This window comes from Equus quagga, chromosome 14 (genome assembly GCF_021613505.1).
Source record: "Equus quagga isolate Etosha38 chromosome 14, UCLA_HA_Equagga_1.0, whole genome shotgun sequence".
In the NCBI taxonomy this organism is placed as follows: domain Eukaryota; kingdom Metazoa; phylum Chordata; class Mammalia; order Perissodactyla; family Equidae; genus Equus; species Equus quagga.
Window position 1 is genome coordinate 16151774 of NC_060280.1, and position 19643 is coordinate 16171416.

A 19643-nucleotide genomic window follows, 5' to 3' on the forward strand; every position below is an offset into this window, starting at 1 on the left:
TTTGCAAAGCCAGTTTGCTCTAAACAGACTAACCTAGGCAGAACATGCTCGAATCTGCCATTTTTAACATCAGTATTAAATGAGGCTGTTCGCCTGAATGGAAAACAGTTTGTGGGGAGGGTCTTTGCCTTTTGGGGGAATTATTAATAGTTGCTCAATCCATGAAATGTAACATGTGTCCATTTTGTACTCTGTCTGTCCAGGCAGTTTTTTCCCTTTCAGGCAAGGCCTTGTAGGCATTATAGCAAAGTTCTCTACTTTGCCTGCTTGATAATGATGTGATATTGATATCTTCTTTCAGTTCTCTTATTTGAAGAAATTGGGGCAGATCCTTTGTCAATAAGTTGTGTATGATATATCTTTCAGAAGGAGATTCTTCCTATGGATTGGGTTCCATGATTGGTTATTAAAGCTTTTATTTCAACTTAAGTAGACATTCGCTTATACATTAACTGTACTGAATTGTCCTGTCATGTTGGCTAGTTATCCTTTGGCATCACTGCATCCATTATTTGGGCTTTTAGGGTTGTCAGGCCCCTTTGATGATCAAGACAAATTTTTCATCTCCAAGTACTTTGATGTTAATAAGAAAATATTTTTGTCTTTTTGTTTTCAGTTATTTATAGCACAAAATTATATAGATTTTTCAAGTACATTGAAAACAGAGATGTGGCCAAATCAGTTTTGAAGGAGCGGGGTCTTAAGAAGATTAGATTGGGAATAGAAGGTAAGACATTTTCATTATTTTCTTTTGAAAAAACAAGGCTAAAAATTTGGATCCCATTTAGAATATAGTTGACCACTATATTCTAAGGATGTAATATGATTACACTTGTGTTAGAGTGGTGATTCTGTGTAGAATATGATGAGATGGGAATTTTAAAGACTTTCTAATAGTCCAAGAGGAATCAAGGCCAAGGGAATAAAGATGGAGACCTTTCTGATCTAGTGCTGCTCTTCACATGGGAATTGACTGGAAGTGTGAAATGAAGAGACATTTTACAGAAGGTCTTTAGAAGGTTTTTACCCCTGCTTGCCCCATGACTATCTCACCTCAACCACATACACACATACTCCACACGTGGCTAAATATACTAGCTAGCAATGATGCCTACATACATCCCCTTATGCAGTAATCATTAATTGAGTCCCTACTATGTGAAGCCTATTTTTTCTGAATCTAACTATGGCCCGTGGGCCAAATCCAGCCTATTGCTTATTTTTTATAAATAAAGTTTTATCGGAATACTAACATGCTGATTCATATATGTATATGTATTGTCTGCAGCTGATTTCACTTTGCAATGGCATAGTTGAGTAGTTGTGATAGAAACCACATGGCCCACAAGCCTGAAATATTTTCTCTCTGGCCTTTTACAGAAAATGTTTGCCAATCTGTGGTCTAAACTAGCAATTCTTGCTGGTAGGAAGGAGGGAAGGGACTTGTAATGGTTTCCAAGGAGATTGTGTTTAAGGAGATTATGTCTGGATAAATTGCCTTGCTGGTAAATGACTGAAATTTTTCCAAAACTAGGATTGTCCTTACTGGTTGTTACTTTTCAATGACTATGATCCAGAGAAGGAAGGTATATTAATCAAGGAATGCTGCTTTGGAATTGCCAATCTGAATGAACTGCTTGGTTGTTGGGAGTAGTAACATTAAAATGATATAGGGGCTTAAGATATTGGCTTTTCTGACCTAGGTGCAGAAGTACCACCTAGAACCAGTGAAGCTGGAGAGCTCTATAGCTCTTTATCATTCAACAAGAAAAGGAAAGAAAAAACCCAGAGCAATATGAAGCTGAGACTTAGGTTTAAGGAAAGTCGGCAGCTAATGTGGCAGTAAATTGCAAGCCTAGAGGCCAGGTAACCCTCTGAAGAGAAGGGTTCAGCGATGTTAAGGATACCTAGCTAGAGCCCAAGATGCACTAGATTACATACCATTTTCTTTGGGACCCATCCCCTCCATGCTCTTACTTAAAGAATGCTGGGGTTGGTGTATTGAGTAGCTGAGTGGATAGTGGAAGGTTTTGTGAATTACGTAAGTAGGAATCAGTTTCTGGCTGTTGAACTGATGATTAAGGGGGTGGAATATTGGTTTCCCTCCTTAGTTTTCTTTGTTCAGGAGCTACAGCAGAAAAGCATTCTTAAGGCTAAATTGAGTGAGAAGTGTGGGGGACTGTGTGTGTGCACATGTGTGCATGTGTATCCTCAGTTTTTAAAATCTTTCTCTCCTCCAGGTTATCCTACCTACAAAGAAAAAGTAAAGAAAAGGCCTGGGGGCCGCCCAGAAGTGATTTATAACTATGTCCAAAGACCCTTTATCCGAATGTCCTGGGAGAAGGAAGAAGGAAAGAGTCGGCATGTAGACTTTCAGTGTGTAAAGAGTAAATCTATCACCAACCTTGCAGCAGCTGCCGCAGACATTCCCCAGGACCAGCTGGTAGTCATGCACCCAACTCCGCAAGTAGATGAGCTGGATATTCTCCCTATCCATCCCCCTTCTGGCAACAATGACCTCGATCCTGATGCACAGAATCCAATGCTGTGATGCTGATGTTCCTTGAAACCATAGCATGCTACTCTTCACAGTGACGTTGCACTCTCCTCATTCTGCACTGCAAAGCCACTCTCTTCATTGTGAGATGCACATAACAATGTTTAGGATATTGCAGTGTAGGCTTTTTTAAAGACCAAAGGTAGCTGAATGGTTTTTTAAATGAGTACAACTCTAGCATCCTGAGGTTCCAGTTATATAAATGTATTTGTTTACCAGTAGGTTTGTGAAATTGGTTCTTTGTATGGGGGACAGTCCTTTTTCACATATCTAGATCTTTTCAGAAGTGGTGGAAATTGGCAGCTGGGGTACTTTCAGTCGGGATTGATATTTGTCACGCCCCAGATAAAATGCAGAATATTATATAGTTGCACTTTATAAATGGTGGTTAAATGGAACTGTTCAAGCCATTTTTATAGTTGTGTGATGCACAAAATAACTTAAATTAAGTGCTTCTATCAAAGTATTCCTTCAGTAAAATGTGTATAGTTTGCTGCCCATGATGAGCAAAAAATGAGTATTTATCATTGGGTTTATTTGAACGATTAGAATGAGATTCAAAACCCCTATTTTATCAGTTATCTCCAGCGCCACTTTCACCCTTTTAGAGTGAGTCACCTGCAGGGAGTGTGAGCATTGGAGGGGTTTATTATCCAGTCTGCCTTACCCTTAATCTGTTCACAGATATTTATTTACTAATGATTTTTTTCTTAAGAGTTATGGGATAGGAAAATGAAGTGTTTGCTCTTCATTTACTAAATGATTGTAAACTCGAGTTTTTCATCAAAATAAAATTCCATTGTTTTAATGTTTCTGATCAACTTTATAACCACCTTGACCAGATTTTTAGTTTCATAATTAGCAGATTTCCTGTCTTGTTAGTGTCAATATAACTAGAAACCAAATAGTAGCTCAAGGAACTCCAATTCGGTATATGTGTGTTGAGGCACTAGGTTTCCTACTAATTATAAAATATACTATAAATCCAAAACAATGTTAGAGCTGAAAAGAGAACATTTTCTAGTCCAGTCTGCTACGAAAAGTGAAATTCCTTCACTCGGTCATATAGTAAGCTTAAGTTTCCGAGCCAATTTCTAGCATTAGTTCAGTGCTTTCTTCATTATACTGTGTTGCTCTGCTTAGCAAACTATTCATGCAAATGCTCTTTTTTAAAAATATTCTGTGGCCCAATTCAAAAAGGAATCAGAAGTATTTAGATGCTTTGGGTCTGGGGTCACTTAATGTTTGATGCCATACAACTGTGAGTAGTAGTACAGAGGAGTTGTAGAAGAGAAGCCAGTTTTTTACATCTAATCTTGAATTTGTAATTTCATAGGTTTTGAAATGTGTTTAAGCAGTAACATCTTTGTTCTCACATAAATTAAAACTGCAACAATTTAGAGAGTAACTGTCTTACCAGTACAGCTAAGCTGGTAACAAGGGGAAATTCTGTAAGTCCCAGAACCGTTAGGAAGACCAGAAAGGCACTGTAAATGTCACTGGCATGGCTCATCCCTAAACACCCACTGTGGGAGATTGATGATCCAGCTCTGCAGCATGTAGGATGTTTTCCTAATTATTTGAAATGTGAACAGTATATATAGAACAAGGGAAACATTTATTAAAAATATTTTAACTGTCTAATACATTATACTTTAACCCATATTTATAGTAAAGGATTCTTACAAGGAAGAATAAACGGCTTTATGATACAATTAGTATAAGAAATATCCACATGGGGGACTTCTTTGTAGTGTAAAAACACCATACATCTGAAATGACCATTTGCATATAAAAGCTACCAATGATGCTTCTGTGCACAATGATTAAAAAATTCAACACAAACAGAATCCAAAATATACAATTAATGCAAGCTATCCACAGCTAGCCCAATAATCAATGATGAGGAAACACTGGAGCAGGCTTAGTTCCACTTTGTCTGAAGTTACACATAGTAAGATTGACTTGTATCAATGGCTCTGAGATGGCTTTTATGAAGACAGTACATAAAAGCTGTTCTCTCCTTATCCAGTAAGCTTCACAGACTGTAAAACTCCACCAGTAATGCACTTTGATACTGTAGCTGTTGCTAAAGCAACATGTAGTGTTTACAGCGGCCATGGCAAGTCGCTAAAGTCAACAGGGCCACCCAGCCCAGCATCTGCTTCCAAGAGGCTCATTATGACAGCCATTGCTGCTTCATCATTACTGGGACTACTTGAGCCTTGATCGTTGTCTATCATGTCTATGCCTATGTGAGGGTTCTCACCTATGGAAGAGATAAAGACTGGTCAGTGATAATACCAAAGCATGTTTAACTGTAGTAAGCAATTCCTAAGTATAACTTTCTTATTAAAAGTGTGCTTAACAGTAGGGTGAGAAGAGCAAGAGAGGCTGCTTTTTGGGCTGCGTTGCCATTTTTTTTTTTAACTTTGGCGTTTTCAGAGGGAAGAACCAACTTTTTAGAAACAAAGTGCTTAAAATTCAATAAAGATTAAAAGCATTTGAATTGACCTCATTTTAATATTCTAATATAACCAGTTACAAGGAGGAAGTTACAGAAGGAAAGACAAATAGGAAGGTAAAAATAGGAAAAAAAGATCTAGAAAGACAAGTAGAGAAAAAGATGAGTGGGATGGGAGAAGCAAACTCTTCATCACTTAATGACTTTTAATACCCTCTGAAATGCTTATTGATCACCCTTCTAGGCTTTCTCTCTGAACCTTCATCACCTCTCCCTCTGAAGAGATTATGTCCCACATGGTGGGAGAAAGCCTGTGTCTAGGCTGCTGTAGTCTCTTCTTGAGTTCAGGGACAAACTTGGACCCCCCACCCCGACCTCACCCCGAACTCAACCATTAAACTCAACAGTGAAGTGGACAAATTTTAAACCTTTATTTTATTATCAAATTTATCTAAAACCAGCTTATTTTGTACATTCAGTTCTTAAAACTGACTTTATGCCAGATGTTTTGCACACTTACTGCAATGGCAATGAATAATAATGCCACTTACCAAGAATAGAAGAACTATCAGAATACGGATAGCCTGGGTTCTCCTGAGCCTGCCCTGGTGGTAAGCCACTGGAAGGAATGTCTGGAGTCCCTCCATTTAAAATCTACAAACAAAAGCGAAGTTTTCACATCACCCACAGTTTCAATCAGCATATGCAATGTCACCAAGAAATAAAGCATGTTGAAGAGGAAGGTGGGGGAAAAAAGCTTCAAATGGCTTCAGTTTCTTCTTGCGTGATTACAAACAAGAAACTGTTAGGAATGGTCACAGGAAGGGAAAAAAAACCTCTCCCCAAAACTGTTCTTTTCTCTGCATTTGATTCAGCCCACACAGGCAATTTAAAGGCTGAATAAAATCCCTAGGGCATTCAGTTGCCTTGGTTTGTGCTGCTCACATGTTTCTTTAAGGCCAAGGACTAAACTTCAGTGAGCTCACCTGGGCAGGTCCCCGTAAGGGAATAAACCTCCCGAGAGCAACCGATGTTGCTGTAGAATAAGGAGTCGTTAAACTGCGAAGAGACACAGCTGACGAGTCACAAGTGAACAACAAATCACTAGAAGTAAATCTCTCATCGCCAGTTATACTACAGGTGCTGACTTCAGGAACCAGTGGGCTAAGTTCCTAAGGTAGGCCACCGAGAAGTATAATTACCACTCCTCAGTAGCAGAACTCGAGTTCTGTCTCTCCCCGCAGCTTCCTTCCCCTGGCTCGGTCTCATTTAGAAAAGCATCTCTGAGGAGCATTTGGATGTAGGTGAGGAACAGTTTGGTAGCTGCTTGGATTTCAGGAGACGCAGTGATTTCAGGCCTTGCCAGTAGATGGCATTACGACTTCATCTCCACAGTTCAACTTTTTGGTCTAGGGACCCCTTTACACTCTTTAAAGATTGAGTACTCCAAAGAACTTTTGTTTATGAAGGCTCTATTTATCAATATTTACTATATTTGAAGTTCAAAATAAATTTAAAATATAATAAACTTATTACATGTTAACATGAATAGCATTTTAATGAAAAATAACCATTTTCCAAAACAACAACAAAAAATTAGTGCAAAGTGTCACTGTTTTACATTTTTTGCAAATCGAATGTCTGGTTTAATAGAATTTAACCACATTCTCATATTTCCTTCTCCATTCATTCTGTTTAGATATGCTGTTTGGTGAAGTATATGAAGGAAATCTGGCCTCCCATAGATATGTAGTTGGAAAAGGGTGGTGTATTTTAATAGCCTTTTCAAATAATTGTGGTATTTTTCTTTGATATTACATCAAAACTCAACAAGTGGAAGTTTCTTAAAAATCAGTTGCAGTGTGGAATCTGAAATCATAGCAATGAAATTTTTCTGCTCTATCATGTTAAAATTCTTTGGTATATCTTGGCACTTGGGATGGATCGTATACCTTTGCTTGACTTTGAAATATCTTAAATTGGTCATTTAGTTACTGAGTTATGCAGATCTTCCAAATGTTGACACATTTCATTGTACAACATCAAAACATCATCATTGTTAATATTACCTACATCATCGGAAATATCTTTTAAGTTTGGGGAAGCTGTTAAGTGCAAAGTAGCAGTTACAAGTTTTCCAAAAATTCTACTTTTTGCTTGAAAGCTAAAATTTAACCATAGGCAACAAATATTGTCAGTTGTTTTCCTTGAAGTAACAGGTTCACTTCATTCATTTTCAAGAAAATGTGTGCTAAATACCCAAGTCAGAATAACCATAGTTTGCAACTGTAAAACTGGTGTCCTATGAAAAAAGCAGTTAAGGGTTCAGCTTATAACTTAAACTATTGCACAAGTGCTTTTCCTTAAGGAAACCATCATACTTCAGTATGCAGCACAAGTGTTTTATGCATACACTGAGTATTAAGATTTATTCAAGGATTTTATAAAAGTAATTATTTTTATTGCTTCATTATGGACATTTTTAAATGAAACTGGCTTTAACATTTTTCATTATTTTTTTACTGTGAGTATATGGCAGTGAAGAATATAATGACTACTAGCACAGTCTGGTGCCACTGCCCTATTTTTTTTGTTTGTTTTTCCCTGAGGAATATTTGCCCTGAGCTGACATCTGTTGCTAATCTTCCTCTTTCTTTTGCTTGAGAAAGATTATCCCTGAGCTAACATCTGTGCCAGTCTTCCTCTATTTTGTATTTGGGTCACCACCATAGCATGGCTTGATGAGTGGTGTAGGTCTGTGCCTGGGATCGAAACCCTCGAACCTGGGCCACTGAAGCAGAGTGCATGAAACTTTAGCCACTTGGCCACAGGGCCGGCCCCACCACTGCCCTGATTTTTGCAAAAGCACCAGCAGTTTTACCCAAAATTGTTTTTGCACAATCAGTTCATGTATCAACACTGTGATAAAAATAATGATTTAGCATTATTATGAAAATAGTTTTGACCTTGCAGACCCCTAAAAGGATCTTGGGGCACCCCTCAAAGACTACAGATGACATCTAAGGAACTGCTGCTTTATCTGAATCTGCCTTAGTGCCTCTGGATGTCCAGACTCACTTAGTCTCCCCTTTTTAGCTTGATTCTGACTGAAACAACCGGCAAGCTAAATGGCTCATATTTTTGGACCTGCCAAATTTGAAGGTGACTGGAAGGGTTAGAAGCATGGGGCTACCTTTACTCCTGTGACTTTGGTACACCATTTAATGCTGCTGTCATTTTTAACTCCATCTTGTTTAGGTCTTATAAGTCCTGCTGCTGAGGACTCATAAGAGAATACGTTCAGAATTTCTTCTCCCAGACCCATTTTTATAAGCCCAAAGAAAAGGAAACATTTTTAATAAATGCCTCAAAAATACTTGGGGCTTTAAGACGCAGAGTACACTTTTAGATCTCTAGCAGTTGGTATGAAAAGAATCAGAAGTCAAGAGACCTAAATTTAGTTTGGGGCCATACTTATTAACAAATGCTGAGCTAATCATTTAACATCTGGGACCTGGATTTTGTCACCTATAAATTTGTGAGGATAAGATGAGAGAATGTATATGAAAGCTCCCTGAGTAATGTTTAAGCGCCATACTGGAGTGATAACCTTTCAAAACAGTACAGTCGTGTGCCACATAAAGTTTCGATCAGTGACAGACTGCATATACGATGGCGGTCCCATAAGATTAGTACCTCAGAGCCTCGGTGTGTAGTAGGCTATGCCATCCAAGTTTGGGTAAGTACACTCTATGATGTTTGCACAACGATGAAATCACCTAATGATGCATTTCTCAAAATGTGTCCCTGTCGCTAAGCAACATGTGACTGTGATGGGATTTTTGGTGACACCAGGAAGCCATGTGCCTGAAAGTTAATTGAGAAGCAGAGAAGGGGAGGCCACCCTAAGGAGATGGTGGATCCAATATGGAGGAAAGACCTAGGGGTATAACAGGAGAACAGAGCTAAGAGCACAGCCTGCAAGCCAGGGTGGCATGGGGTGTGACTAGCCCCAAATTCATCCATCAGTGCTCTTTTCTGAGTCACTATCAAAGGCCAGACACTTTCACATATATCGTCTCATAATAGATCTTCATGTGCAAAGATGCTAGCTGTCCCAATCTATATTAGCCCCATTATAAAGAAAACTAGGGCTTAAAAATTGTACAGGATCACATAGCACATGGCAAAACCAGGCTTCAAACCCCAGGTCTATCTTACTTTGACCATGCTCTTACCCATTAATTTATTGACTTTAAAATCTTTTTAGGGAGAGTGGGGGGCAAAACCTTTTTTCAAATAGAACCTTTTACAGAAGATTCATATATAAAATAGAAGTAAAGCTGCCTGGTAGAAGCAGGAGTCCTGACCTTACCCTCCTCACCCTCTGCCCCAACCCCATTCCACCTGGAGCGCTGCAGCTCCTGGTTCACCTGAGCCTCTCAGGAGCCCAGTTTTGAAAACCCATCTCCTGCTTTTGATAGTTTGTGCCCTAGGAGTCCCATCTATGTAAATTACTAATATTCCTTCCCTCTGTATATTTTGGGAGATAGGGGAAGGAAGACTTTATGTCCAAAGATGCTGGCCTTTGGGTCATCCTAAGCTGTATTAACATCAGGCACTATAAACAGATTTATGACTTAAAATTAACATGGGCCTAGACTTGTAAATTCTTTGTCAAAGATGAAAACAGATGAGTGGTTTCTAAGCCTATCTATAGCGTAGTCTTCTAGCCAGCTCTTCATGAGGGCTGACAACTGAAACTAGTTGTACCCAATGCTGCCACACCACAATAAACCCAAGCGGCAGACTCCCAAGTATTCTGCAGCTGCAAAAGCATGGCTTGCCTTCCAATGCACTGCTGGTGATATTATTGTTTCCAGTGCCTACGCTCGACACTAATATTTTCTTCCTCAAAAACTCCTGGCAGAGAAGTAGATAGTTTCCTCTGTGAGGTACTCACTAATCCTTCCCTCCTGACAGCTCCTGAGTTGTTCCCTCACCGCAAGAGAGTGATAGCTCCCCATTCCTTAGAATCATCTCTTTCTGCCTTCCCCCACACTCTTGGATTAAATCCTCTAAGGATGCCAGCAAGCCTCCCTAGCTCGACTGGTGTGCTTTGTACCTCGCCTCACACAGATGCATTTACTTCCAGGAGGGAAAAGGGTCCAACTTGTTTCAGCAACCGCAATTCTAATTATATACCGCCACCCCCAACATTTCAGAACTCGGGCAAGAAGCTCTCTAAATTAAGAGGGGCCTTAGCCTGAGAGTCATCAGCCTTACCTTCTTGCCTCCTGGAGAAGAGGCATCAGGGGGAGGTGTACTTGTGATGTTCAATGGACTGGAGCCACAGCTGGAAGGCGATGACCCTCTTATCCTGTCAGAGAAAAGAGGAGTTAGGTACATTGCCTTTCCTTTTTTTCAGTAGAGTGCATGTGTTTTGTTGAGGGGTGAGGGTGAGAAGAAGGATGATGACCTAGAATAGGGATTGGCAAACTTTCTGTAAAGGGTCATAGTAACTATTTTAGGCTCTGTAGGCCATGTGGTCTCTGTCATACCTACTCAACCTTGCTATTGTAGCTTGAAAGCAGCCATAGACAATATGTAAATGAATGGGTGTAGCAATGTTCCAATAAAACTTTATTTACAAAAATCAGGTGATAAGCTGGATTTATCCCATAGGCACCTGATCTAGGATGCAGACCCTGGAGTCAGGTCATCTCAATGACAAAGCCCTTGGATTAGGGTTTGGATTTTGGGTTAGTGAATTTCAAGTAAGTTTTATTTCTTCACAGAATCCAGATCTCAGAGTTGGAGGGAACTTTAGAAGTCAACCTCCATCTTTGATACCAGGAACTAGAATCTATAACAAATGATTTATCTTCTTTCCTACAAATACTGTTTAGCTAGTAAATACTCTTAGGAAATGGAGGGTGCTGTGGTGGCTCAGCCACACCTAGAAAGTAGCCTTGCAGTAGCAGTAGTCATCGTCTTCTAAGGCAACATGATGAAAAATGGGTTCAGGCCCTTCTCAGCTGGTGAATTTCTCGGCATAATTTACAGAGGGAAAGACTTAGAACTATAAATCCACATAAATTCCTGTCAGGTGAAAGGACCTCAGGAAAGGAAGCCATGGCCTGGCACTGAAGCTAGAGTTTTAGGGAAAGTGTGGTGGCAGCTGTGTGACCACCAGGCTTTTAGCTCCTAGATGGATGAATGCAATTTGTGGGTCACCCAGGACCCCTCCACTGCCAAGCAGTCTTTTGGCTCTTGGCCTGCACTGCCTAGTCCTGTAGATTTGTAAGTGAACAAGCTTTCTCTCTCCCCTGGATCATGTGCTCCTCAAAGGCAGGATACAGCTAGAGACCATGCCGTCAGCATACACAGATGGCTACTAACTGCTTACTGAAAAATTGCTGAATGTCTGCTACCTTTCCCTACTTATGTCTATGAAACTACCATTTTCCTAGGTTCCTCACTTTGGAATTGCGTTTTCATCATCACTTATTTGATCAATATCTAGTCCTTAAATTGTTATTATTGATTTCTCTTTGGGACAGTATCATCACTGTAGAATGGGCCTCATTCCTGGGTTATTAAGTATGCTCACCTTCCTCTCTTCCTATTCCAGTCCAACTTCCACAATGCTTATTAACATACCACTTTGGACACCTGTTCAGCATCCTACAATGAATGGGGTATTACAATTTTCTTCCAGACTAAACTGCTTAGCATGACTCCTTAGGATTCTTAGCAATCTTCCATCACTCTGTGGCTCCTTCCTATAAGGAGGCTGCCCACTTAGGAGGCTGGCTTCTTGACCCTGAATATGCCACTTACATGCCCACTCCAGCATGTGCCTGTCTTTTCTAGAAGGAACACCCACCTTCATCACAAACCTCAGCTAAGATCAAGTTCAAACCCTTCCTCCTTTGCTTGCTTCAGCCCAGGCACTTTCCCTTTTTTGTATTATCCTAAAGAAAACGGGCTTCTTAAAGACTAGAAGATCCTTGAGGTCAAGGACTTTGTATTGTTCTTGGAGGGTCTCAAGCAAAGCATAGAGTGTGTAGTGGCTGATAAGCATCTGATTAGCACACACTACCTTCACATCTCCTTCCTAAAGGAGACTCAAGCAGCCACATCCATCATTCCTGTAGGGTTGGAACAGAGCTGTGCTCCCACTGGGATAAGAGCCCCTCTATGGCCAACTGGAACACTAGGCCAGCCTCCAATTCTGAGAGAATCAATCCAGTGCCAGCAGGGAATAGCAGTAATTTTTTCCTTTTCCTATGATTATGTTCCATCAAGTTTGCATTCCTGAAGAATTGATTACCACTCTCTCCATTCCCCAAATTCAAATGGACTTATAATAACTGCTTCCCTCTCAATGACTGCTCTTAAAGACTTCAATTGACAATTTTCAAACACTCACTGTAAGTCAGTTTCTCTTCTGGGAGGTTTTCTGAGTTCTCTCACAATCTTAAAGCAATCCCTGGGAGATAGCTATTGCCTCTCTTTTATGCTTAAGTCAACAGAGACCAAGAAGTTAAGTGAATCTCCTAAGGACAGCCGAGCAGAGATGCGGACTCAAACCCATGTAAACTGCTTCCACTTCTTTTCTTTCATATGGAAAAAAAATTCCACTCAAGAAAGCTCCTATTACTTAGCCGATTTGTTTGGTCTCCCCTAGGCAGCTTTTTGATTGAAAGAGGCTAATGTTTTGTTATGGCCCAGATCACTCCGGCAGTTCACAGCTCCACTCCCGCAGTCCTGTAATGTTAGTGTTCATCCATCCTCACTGGGAAGCTCCTTGAGTGAGAGACAAAGTAATAAGAAAGTTGAGCCTCCCAAAGAGTTCCCTTTAGCTTGGGCCTGTTTGGGTTTAGCTTCTTTATTTAAAGCAGGATTTCTCAATCTTGGCACTATTGACATTTTGGACTGGAAAGTTCCTTATTGGGGGCAGGGAGGCTGTCCTGTGTACTGTAGGATGTTTAGCAAGCAGCATCCCTGGTCTCTATCCACTGGATGTTTAGCAGCAACCTCCCACACAGCTGTCACAACCAAAAATGTCTCCAGACATTACAAAACATCCTGAGTTAAGAACTACTGGTTTAAGGGAGCAACTGGACGGTGTTACTTGCCTGTGGATTTCCATGACTTCCTCAGCAATCATTCGACCTATTTTTCCTGCCCCAGCCCTGGTTCCCCCTGGAATCCCTGGAACAGTGGGGTGAGTCCTCTTTGGGCCACCTACAACAAAGGAATTGGAGAGTGGGAGAGGGGAATGCCGGGAAGAAACGCTATTGTGTTAAAACCAGTTCATCTCATGATCCACTTGAAGTTCAACCTTAGGATTGTGCCTTGAGGGACATTAGAGCCACAGTTTGTCAGGAAAAGGCATTCCAGCAGGAGAAGGCTCAAGTTTCCTTCCAGGATCAGAGGCTGAAGTGTTGACATGAAGCATCTAATTCCCCTGATGCACTCAACCTACGTTTAGTGAATACCACTGTGCTGTGAGCCAGGGTCACAGAGATACGTCAGCATCCCTGCCCTCAAGGAGCTCACAGTCTAAGGAGGAGACAGACAAGATGGACAATGGCTGGAGCAAAGTGTGATAAGTTTGACAAGTAAGCATTAGGCCATCCTGGGCCAGGTACAACTTCCTGGAAGAGTTTAACTCTGAGCTGAGTCTTGAGAGAGTATAAATTAGCTTGGCAGCGAGGTAAGGAGGAGAAAGCATTCCAGGCACAGCAACCAGTATATGCAAGAGCAGTGAAGCAAAGCAAGACTTGGGAGACTACTCCAACAACCCAGCATGGATGACGATGAAGGAGTGGTAGGCGAAACTGGAGGCAGGTACCAATCAGATCAGGAGGGGCCCTAGATGCCATACTGACAGATTTGGACAGCATCCACAAGGGGACGAGGAGTACCAGAGGACTTTACACAGAAAAGGCACTGACCTAGATTTGGGTTAAGAAAGTCCACTGCATAGAAAATGAACTATGGTGGAGGGGGAGAGGGACACGAGGGTTAAGAAGTTACCTGCAATAATCCAGGCTACAGATGAGGAGGGTGAAGTGGCAACAGTGGTGATGGAGAGGGATGAGAGAGCGAAGGGACAGGATTTCATGTTTACATAGAATGGGAGACAGGCAGGAGTCAAGGTTTCTGGCTAACCAACCAGATGAGGGAGTACAGAGAATCAGTTTGGATATGCTGAATGTCAGGTGCCTTTCGGACTCCAGGGGGCTCTGTTTAGAAGGCAGTTGGAGAGACAGATCTGGAGCTCAGGAGAAAGACCGGATGTAGGAGTCATTGATGGATAGAGGTGGGGACTGAAGCCATGCAAGCAGAGGCGGTCCCGGGGAAGGATGAGCTGAGTGCAGAGAGCAGGGGCCAAGGCTGAACCCAGGAAGGGAGCCCTGCTGGGTATGGCATATACCCCACTGCTGACAGACACCCTGCTCCCACCATAGGAGCCAGTGACAGTCGCCGAAGAGCACTTCACATCACAGCCACTGGGCAACACACAGGAAGGAAGGCACAAGGGGAGCAAAGAGTTTGCTATTTCAAGGGCTTTGAGGGTCCAGACAGCCTCAGGAAAGGCAAAAACGAGTTCCCAGTATTCCAGGTTCAACAGTGAAAGTGAGATGACAGCGTCCTTAGTGCTCATCCCCTCAAGGCCTCCCTTGTTCCACATAATATGGTGGCTGGGGACCCCAAATACTTGAGGGGAGGGTATATTGGCCACAAACAGCTTCTCAGAGGCAAGCCCCAAAGCCCCGGCAGTACATAGTTACCTTCTCCAGAGGGCAGCATGCTGTCCATGCTGTGGGGGGACGCTGTGAGCTGCGGGAAGGTTGGGTCCCCGCCTTCCAGGACGTTGGCTCTGTGAACATCCCAGCAATAAGGAAACGTGAGTCAGGCCTGCTCAGAACTGTGCACCTTTCACCTTGGCCAAGGTGTCCGGAGTCCACTCTGGACCTGGACAGGCCAGAAAATGAAGTGTCTGAGTGGCTCAACAGGTCTCCTCGCTGTTTGATAACATGATGGACAGCATCCCGGCCTTTGGCCTCACTGCCTGCCTGGGCCTTCCTAGTTTGCGTGGGACACGGTTCCAGCAGAGGTGGTGACTGCAGCAGCCCACTGCTACTGCTAGAAGGCCTCCTCTCCTGCCAGCCTATAGTGCACCCAGCCCTGGCCCCTTGCTCAGCTCTAACCACAGGTGGGGGTTTGGACATCATGGGGAAGCAGATGTGGGAGCAGGCCTGGCCAAAGAGGAGGTCTTTCCTTTCCCTGCTCAACTAGCAGGTGGCAGCTTTCATGGATAGTCAACCCTTCCCTCCCCAGCAGTACCAGCGGATGCCCAGTGTGCAGGGCCTGCAGAATTCAAAAGTTGACTGCTTTATCAGGAAGGAAATGGTGCTGTTTCCTGGAGCAATTCCACAGCCAGGGGTCTGCGTGGTATGAGTATTGACGCTTGTCCTTTGTTAACAACCCTTTTGGCTTCTGCCAATCTTTAGGCTTCATACGATATTAGCAACGTGGTATTAGAGGATGTGATACTGGCTGTTGTTTGTACCCCCTTTTCCCAGGTAAGGAGCCCAAGGCATTTCTCTTTGAAGCAAGGGAGCTTTCGATATAGGAAAAACACTTACAAAACAACAGTGTTGGTTGAGACAATGTATTCTACTTCCTTGGTCCAAGGGTTCATGAAACTGAACCATCGACTCCGTAGCGTGATGAAAGAACCATCTTTGATTTTAAACTTATAGCAATTAGTTGTAATCTTTTCTCTCGTCTGTAAAACTGAAAATGCAAAGAAACCATGAACACTGTTGTTTCCTCAGACCAGTATATTACACTAACCAAATCCTAAGTGTGCTCAGGCTCCAATGCCATCACTCTTTAAGAAGCCAAGGGAGCTGGCACTTCAGAGAACAGGTTGTTTCTGAGGGTCTGAATCAGAGCCTCTCAACTCATTTTTGAATCTGCTACTATTTTTCAGAGTGTATGAAAGGAAGTCTCCAGGGAATAACTGCATTATAGGCATCTAACAGGAATCAGCCTGAAGTGAACACCAACAAATGAGAGGCACTGTCCAAAGGGCCCATGTTCTTTCCCCATCACAAAGCCTGGGGGCAGTACAGCATTTTTAGGACCTCTGAATCTGGAGAGGTCACTCACCTATTCAAACCTCATCCTTTCATCTAATAAACATGTAATGAGCACCTTTCATGTACTGTGCACTGTAGATAGGAGAGGAGACAGGATATGACCTCTGCCCTTAGGAGAGGAATGAAAGGCAGCTATGCAGAGGAGGTGACCAGAGCCTTAAGGATGAATACGAGTTTGCCACAAGGAGGGAGGGAAGAGCCAAGTAGCGCCCGAGGAGTGGCAGGGCCTTGGGCCCAGGGAACAGTGAGGTGGTCAGTGTGGCTGGAGCACGGGGCCTGGCAGGCAGGCATGGGGGATGAGGCTGTGGAGGTGGGTCAGGGCCAGGAGGTGGAGGGTCTTGAACACGTGTCATGGGCATTTGGGCTTGAGTATAAAGGTGGGAGGTTTTAAGCAGGGATGTGACATTACCAGGCTCGATCCATTGGAGCATAAATGGGGTCACTGTGGAAGATGAAAGATGGACTGGGGGCAGAAGGGAGCAGGGGGAATCTATTACAATTATCAGATGGGCACAAGGGTCTGAACCAGGGTCACGGAAGGGGAGGCGGCAAAAAGGAGCCTTTTTGGAAATGCATGTCTGAAGTGGATGAACAGGATCTAGTGGACGATGAAGTAAAGGAAGGTGTCAGTGCTGGTTTCTCTCTCAAGAGGCTACATATGTGGCTGTGCTATTAGTCAAGAGGAAAATACAGGAGGCACTGCAGGATTTTATGGAAAAGAGAATTAGACCGGTTTGGGCCATAGTGAATCTTCCCAGGGTCCAGGTAAATCCTCTGAACAAGAAATGCCTTCCATAAATCGTCCAGGCCTATGTTAGAAAACCCTAGGCAGTCAGGGATGGGTTATCTGTAAGGGGATAAACAGGGTCTGGGAGCATCAGCTTCCTCTCTTCACAGTTGTTTTGGCCCCGAGACTCTTGGGCTGGCTGACTCCCACATGGCTAAGGGCAGACTTCTCTGGAAGGTTATGTGGACTAGTCTAGAAGCAGGGGGACACCTTAAACTCAGCCTTTTGTACAGCCCAGCTTACCTTGCCTGTGACATTCTGCAAGATGTCCTATGTCATCTTGGTGAAAATATTCATAACATGATGTGCCTAGAAGTTCTTGTGGTAAATATGCCAAAATAGCTGTTGCCCTAGAAGGAATTTTTTTTAAAAGAGAAAGCCATTCAGACAATTAATAGCATCTCTGCGTGGATGAACCCTCCTACAGCCAATGAGAACAAGTTCAACGCTGGGTGGATTTTCAGAGGGCTTACTATGAGGATAATTTTTTTTTTAAGCAACTGAATTAAATCAAGGCTATAAAAATGGAGGTAAAGAAAGCAAAGAAGCCTTTCAAAGGGGCTGTTATCACAAGAAATCAAATTTTAGGAGGTTTAAAAATGGTAACTATATTAGTTAGATAAAAATGTGGCAGAAGTCCAAACCCCAGTACAAAACTTCTGTTTCAATGCCTACTTTTTATCAGCATAACCAAACACCAGAAGCTCCAGGAGCAGGGGCCACAAGGACCTTAAAAAGTGGCTGTCTCCTTCTCCAGCCTTTAGTGACTATTTCTAGCAGCCAGAAAAATTCTTAGCCTATGAATATTCTTAAGGAGGCAGCAGAGAGCAGGGGATACTTGGGACATGTGCCTTCTTAGCCCAGGTCTACCACCACTCAGTTGTGAACCCTGGAGGAGGCCAGTCTTCAGGCTGGGCCTCAGTTCCTCATCCATAAAAAACGGGATTAGACTAGGTCAGCGTTGTCCAACAGAACTTTCTGCGATGATGGAAACATTCTATATCTGTGCCATTAGCTACCTGTGGCTACTGAGTACTTGAAATGTGGCTGGTAAGCCTGAGGAATTGAAATTTTACTTGATTAAATTAAAACTTGAATAGCCATACGAGATTAACATGGCGAATGACTATATTGCACAGCTCAGGACTAGATTATCTTTCCCAAGTCCTACATTCCAGAATTCCAATCACAGTAATGGTCTGGAACATTCCGTACATTCAGATAGCATGCTATGCCTACTATTTCTCTTTCAGCCATGGACATCAAACCACCCCACTTAACTGTCTCTATATGCCAAAGAATGTCACAGAGAAAAATCCCAGTATTTACAATGATATTCTTATGGGTCTCACTTTTTAGCAGAGATCCCCATCACTTCCTTCTCTCTCTCTAGCCTTAGGAAAGCCTGCCGACGGCTCAGTCTTCTCTGCTTTCCACAGGGTTAAAAATCCTCTACCATTATTGTTCAAAGGCAACGTGCATACTCTCACCTCTGGTCCACAAAAACAAATTTGCCATCTATCGCATGTCGAGAGACATATTCCATGGATTTCACCCTGATTTCCCCGTTCACCGGCTGTGGAACCACATGAGAATGCAGTCGTCCGATTGCAACAAGGCAGCTGAGATTACACCCCTCATTGTCTGGTTCGTTGTCTTCATCCAGCCCCATCTTTGTGGGTGGCCAGCTTTTCAAATAGCCTGTGCTGTGGATTGTGCAGAAGCTTTTTCGATCTGCTAGAAAGTAAAGTCCATGGTTAGTGTCAGTGTGGTTTTGGGGCATGAAGGCAGCCTATAGGATGTAGGTAGGGAGTCAAAATATAAAAAACAAAGCTTTACTCTCCAGAAGTGAGGAAGACAGAAAAATAGATAATTATTATCCAGTGTCATATGTCTTAGGAGAGCTGGTTATACCAAAGGCATTACATAACCAAGGAAGGTGTATTTAAATCTACCTGGGGAAAGGAAGGCTGCCCAGAAAAACAATGTAGGAGGTCAGTCAAGAAGGATGAGCACTGTCTAAGGAACTAGAATGTGCAAAGGCACAGAGGCATATCCTGTACGAAAAACAGCAGAGAGCTCCATGGGGTTGAAGTGGAAAGGAAGGGCAGAGGTCAAGTTGGAAAGGCAGGTTGGGGGCAGATTACAGAGGTCTTGGATTATCTCCTGACAAATGCGTTAGTCTTTTTCAGATAAGAAATGGAGAGCTTCCAAAGGTATTTAAGTGGGGAAACAGCAAAATCAAATCATGGTCTGGATGCTCTAGGAGCAGAGTGACGGGTGAACTGGAAGAGAGTGAGAACCAGAAGAAGGACAATAATACAGCAAGAGATGATGAGGACTGAGCTCGGGCAGCACACTGAGGATGAGAAGGCGGCCGGAGAGGACTCAGGAGAAATTTCTGAGATAGAGCTGTTGGGATTTGGTGTGAATATCAAAATATTTGGTATGAAAGAAAGAAAATGAAGATGACTCCAACCTTTTTGGATTGAGTGGTTGATGGTAGAGTTCACTGACTCAGGGGAGAGGATACAGAGGAGGTTTCAGAGGAGAGGAAGAAAAGATTTCACTTTGGGACACATTAAGTGTGGAGCACTGTGGATTTCAATAATAAACAACTCCTTATGGAGTGTTTACCAAGCATTGGGTCTG

General features: G+C 42.6%; 2 protein-coding genes across 16 annotated transcripts in view; one reads left to right on the forward strand and one right to left on the reverse strand.

Annotated features, from left to right (window-relative positions):
• Positions 1 to 3365, forward strand: part of BTBD10 (BTB domain containing 10) — a 70720-nt gene extending 67355 nt beyond the window's left edge. For 6 of the 7 annotated variants that reach the window (XM_046684709.1, XM_046684710.1, XM_046684712.1 and 3 more), the window contains 2 exons: positions 617 to 727; positions 2241 to 3365. In XM_046684709.1, coding sequence (XP_046540665.1) covers positions 617 to 727; positions 2241 to 2551 — 422 coding nt within the window. In that variant the 3' untranslated portion in view covers positions 2552 to 3365. The remainder of the gene's footprint in view (positions 1 to 616; positions 728 to 2240) is intronic. The other variant, XM_046684716.1, reaches the window with a different exon arrangement.
• A 791-nt stretch (positions 3366 to 4156) lies between these two features.
• The window catches only part of BMAL1 (basic helix-loop-helix ARNT like 1), a 103053-nt gene continuing 87566 nt past the window's right edge, over positions 4157 to 19643 (reverse strand). For 6 of the 9 annotated variants that reach the window (XM_046684704.1, XM_046684700.1, XM_046684701.1 and 3 more), the window contains 8 exons: positions 18482 to 18728; positions 17235 to 17341; positions 15686 to 15836; positions 14828 to 14916; positions 13166 to 13274; positions 10308 to 10401; positions 5573 to 5675; positions 4157 to 4826 (listed from right to left, as the gene is read on the reverse strand). In XM_046684704.1, coding sequence (XP_046540660.1) covers positions 4666 to 4826; positions 5573 to 5675; positions 10308 to 10401; positions 13166 to 13274; positions 14828 to 14916; positions 15686 to 15836; positions 17235 to 17341; positions 18482 to 18728 — 1061 coding nt within the window. In that variant the 3' untranslated portion in view covers positions 4157 to 4665. The remainder of the gene's footprint in view (positions 4827 to 5572; positions 5676 to 10307; positions 10402 to 13165; positions 13275 to 14827; positions 14917 to 15685; positions 15837 to 17234; positions 17342 to 18481; positions 18729 to 19643) is intronic. The other 3 variants (XM_046684705.1, XM_046684703.1, XM_046684708.1) reach the window with 1 other exon arrangement.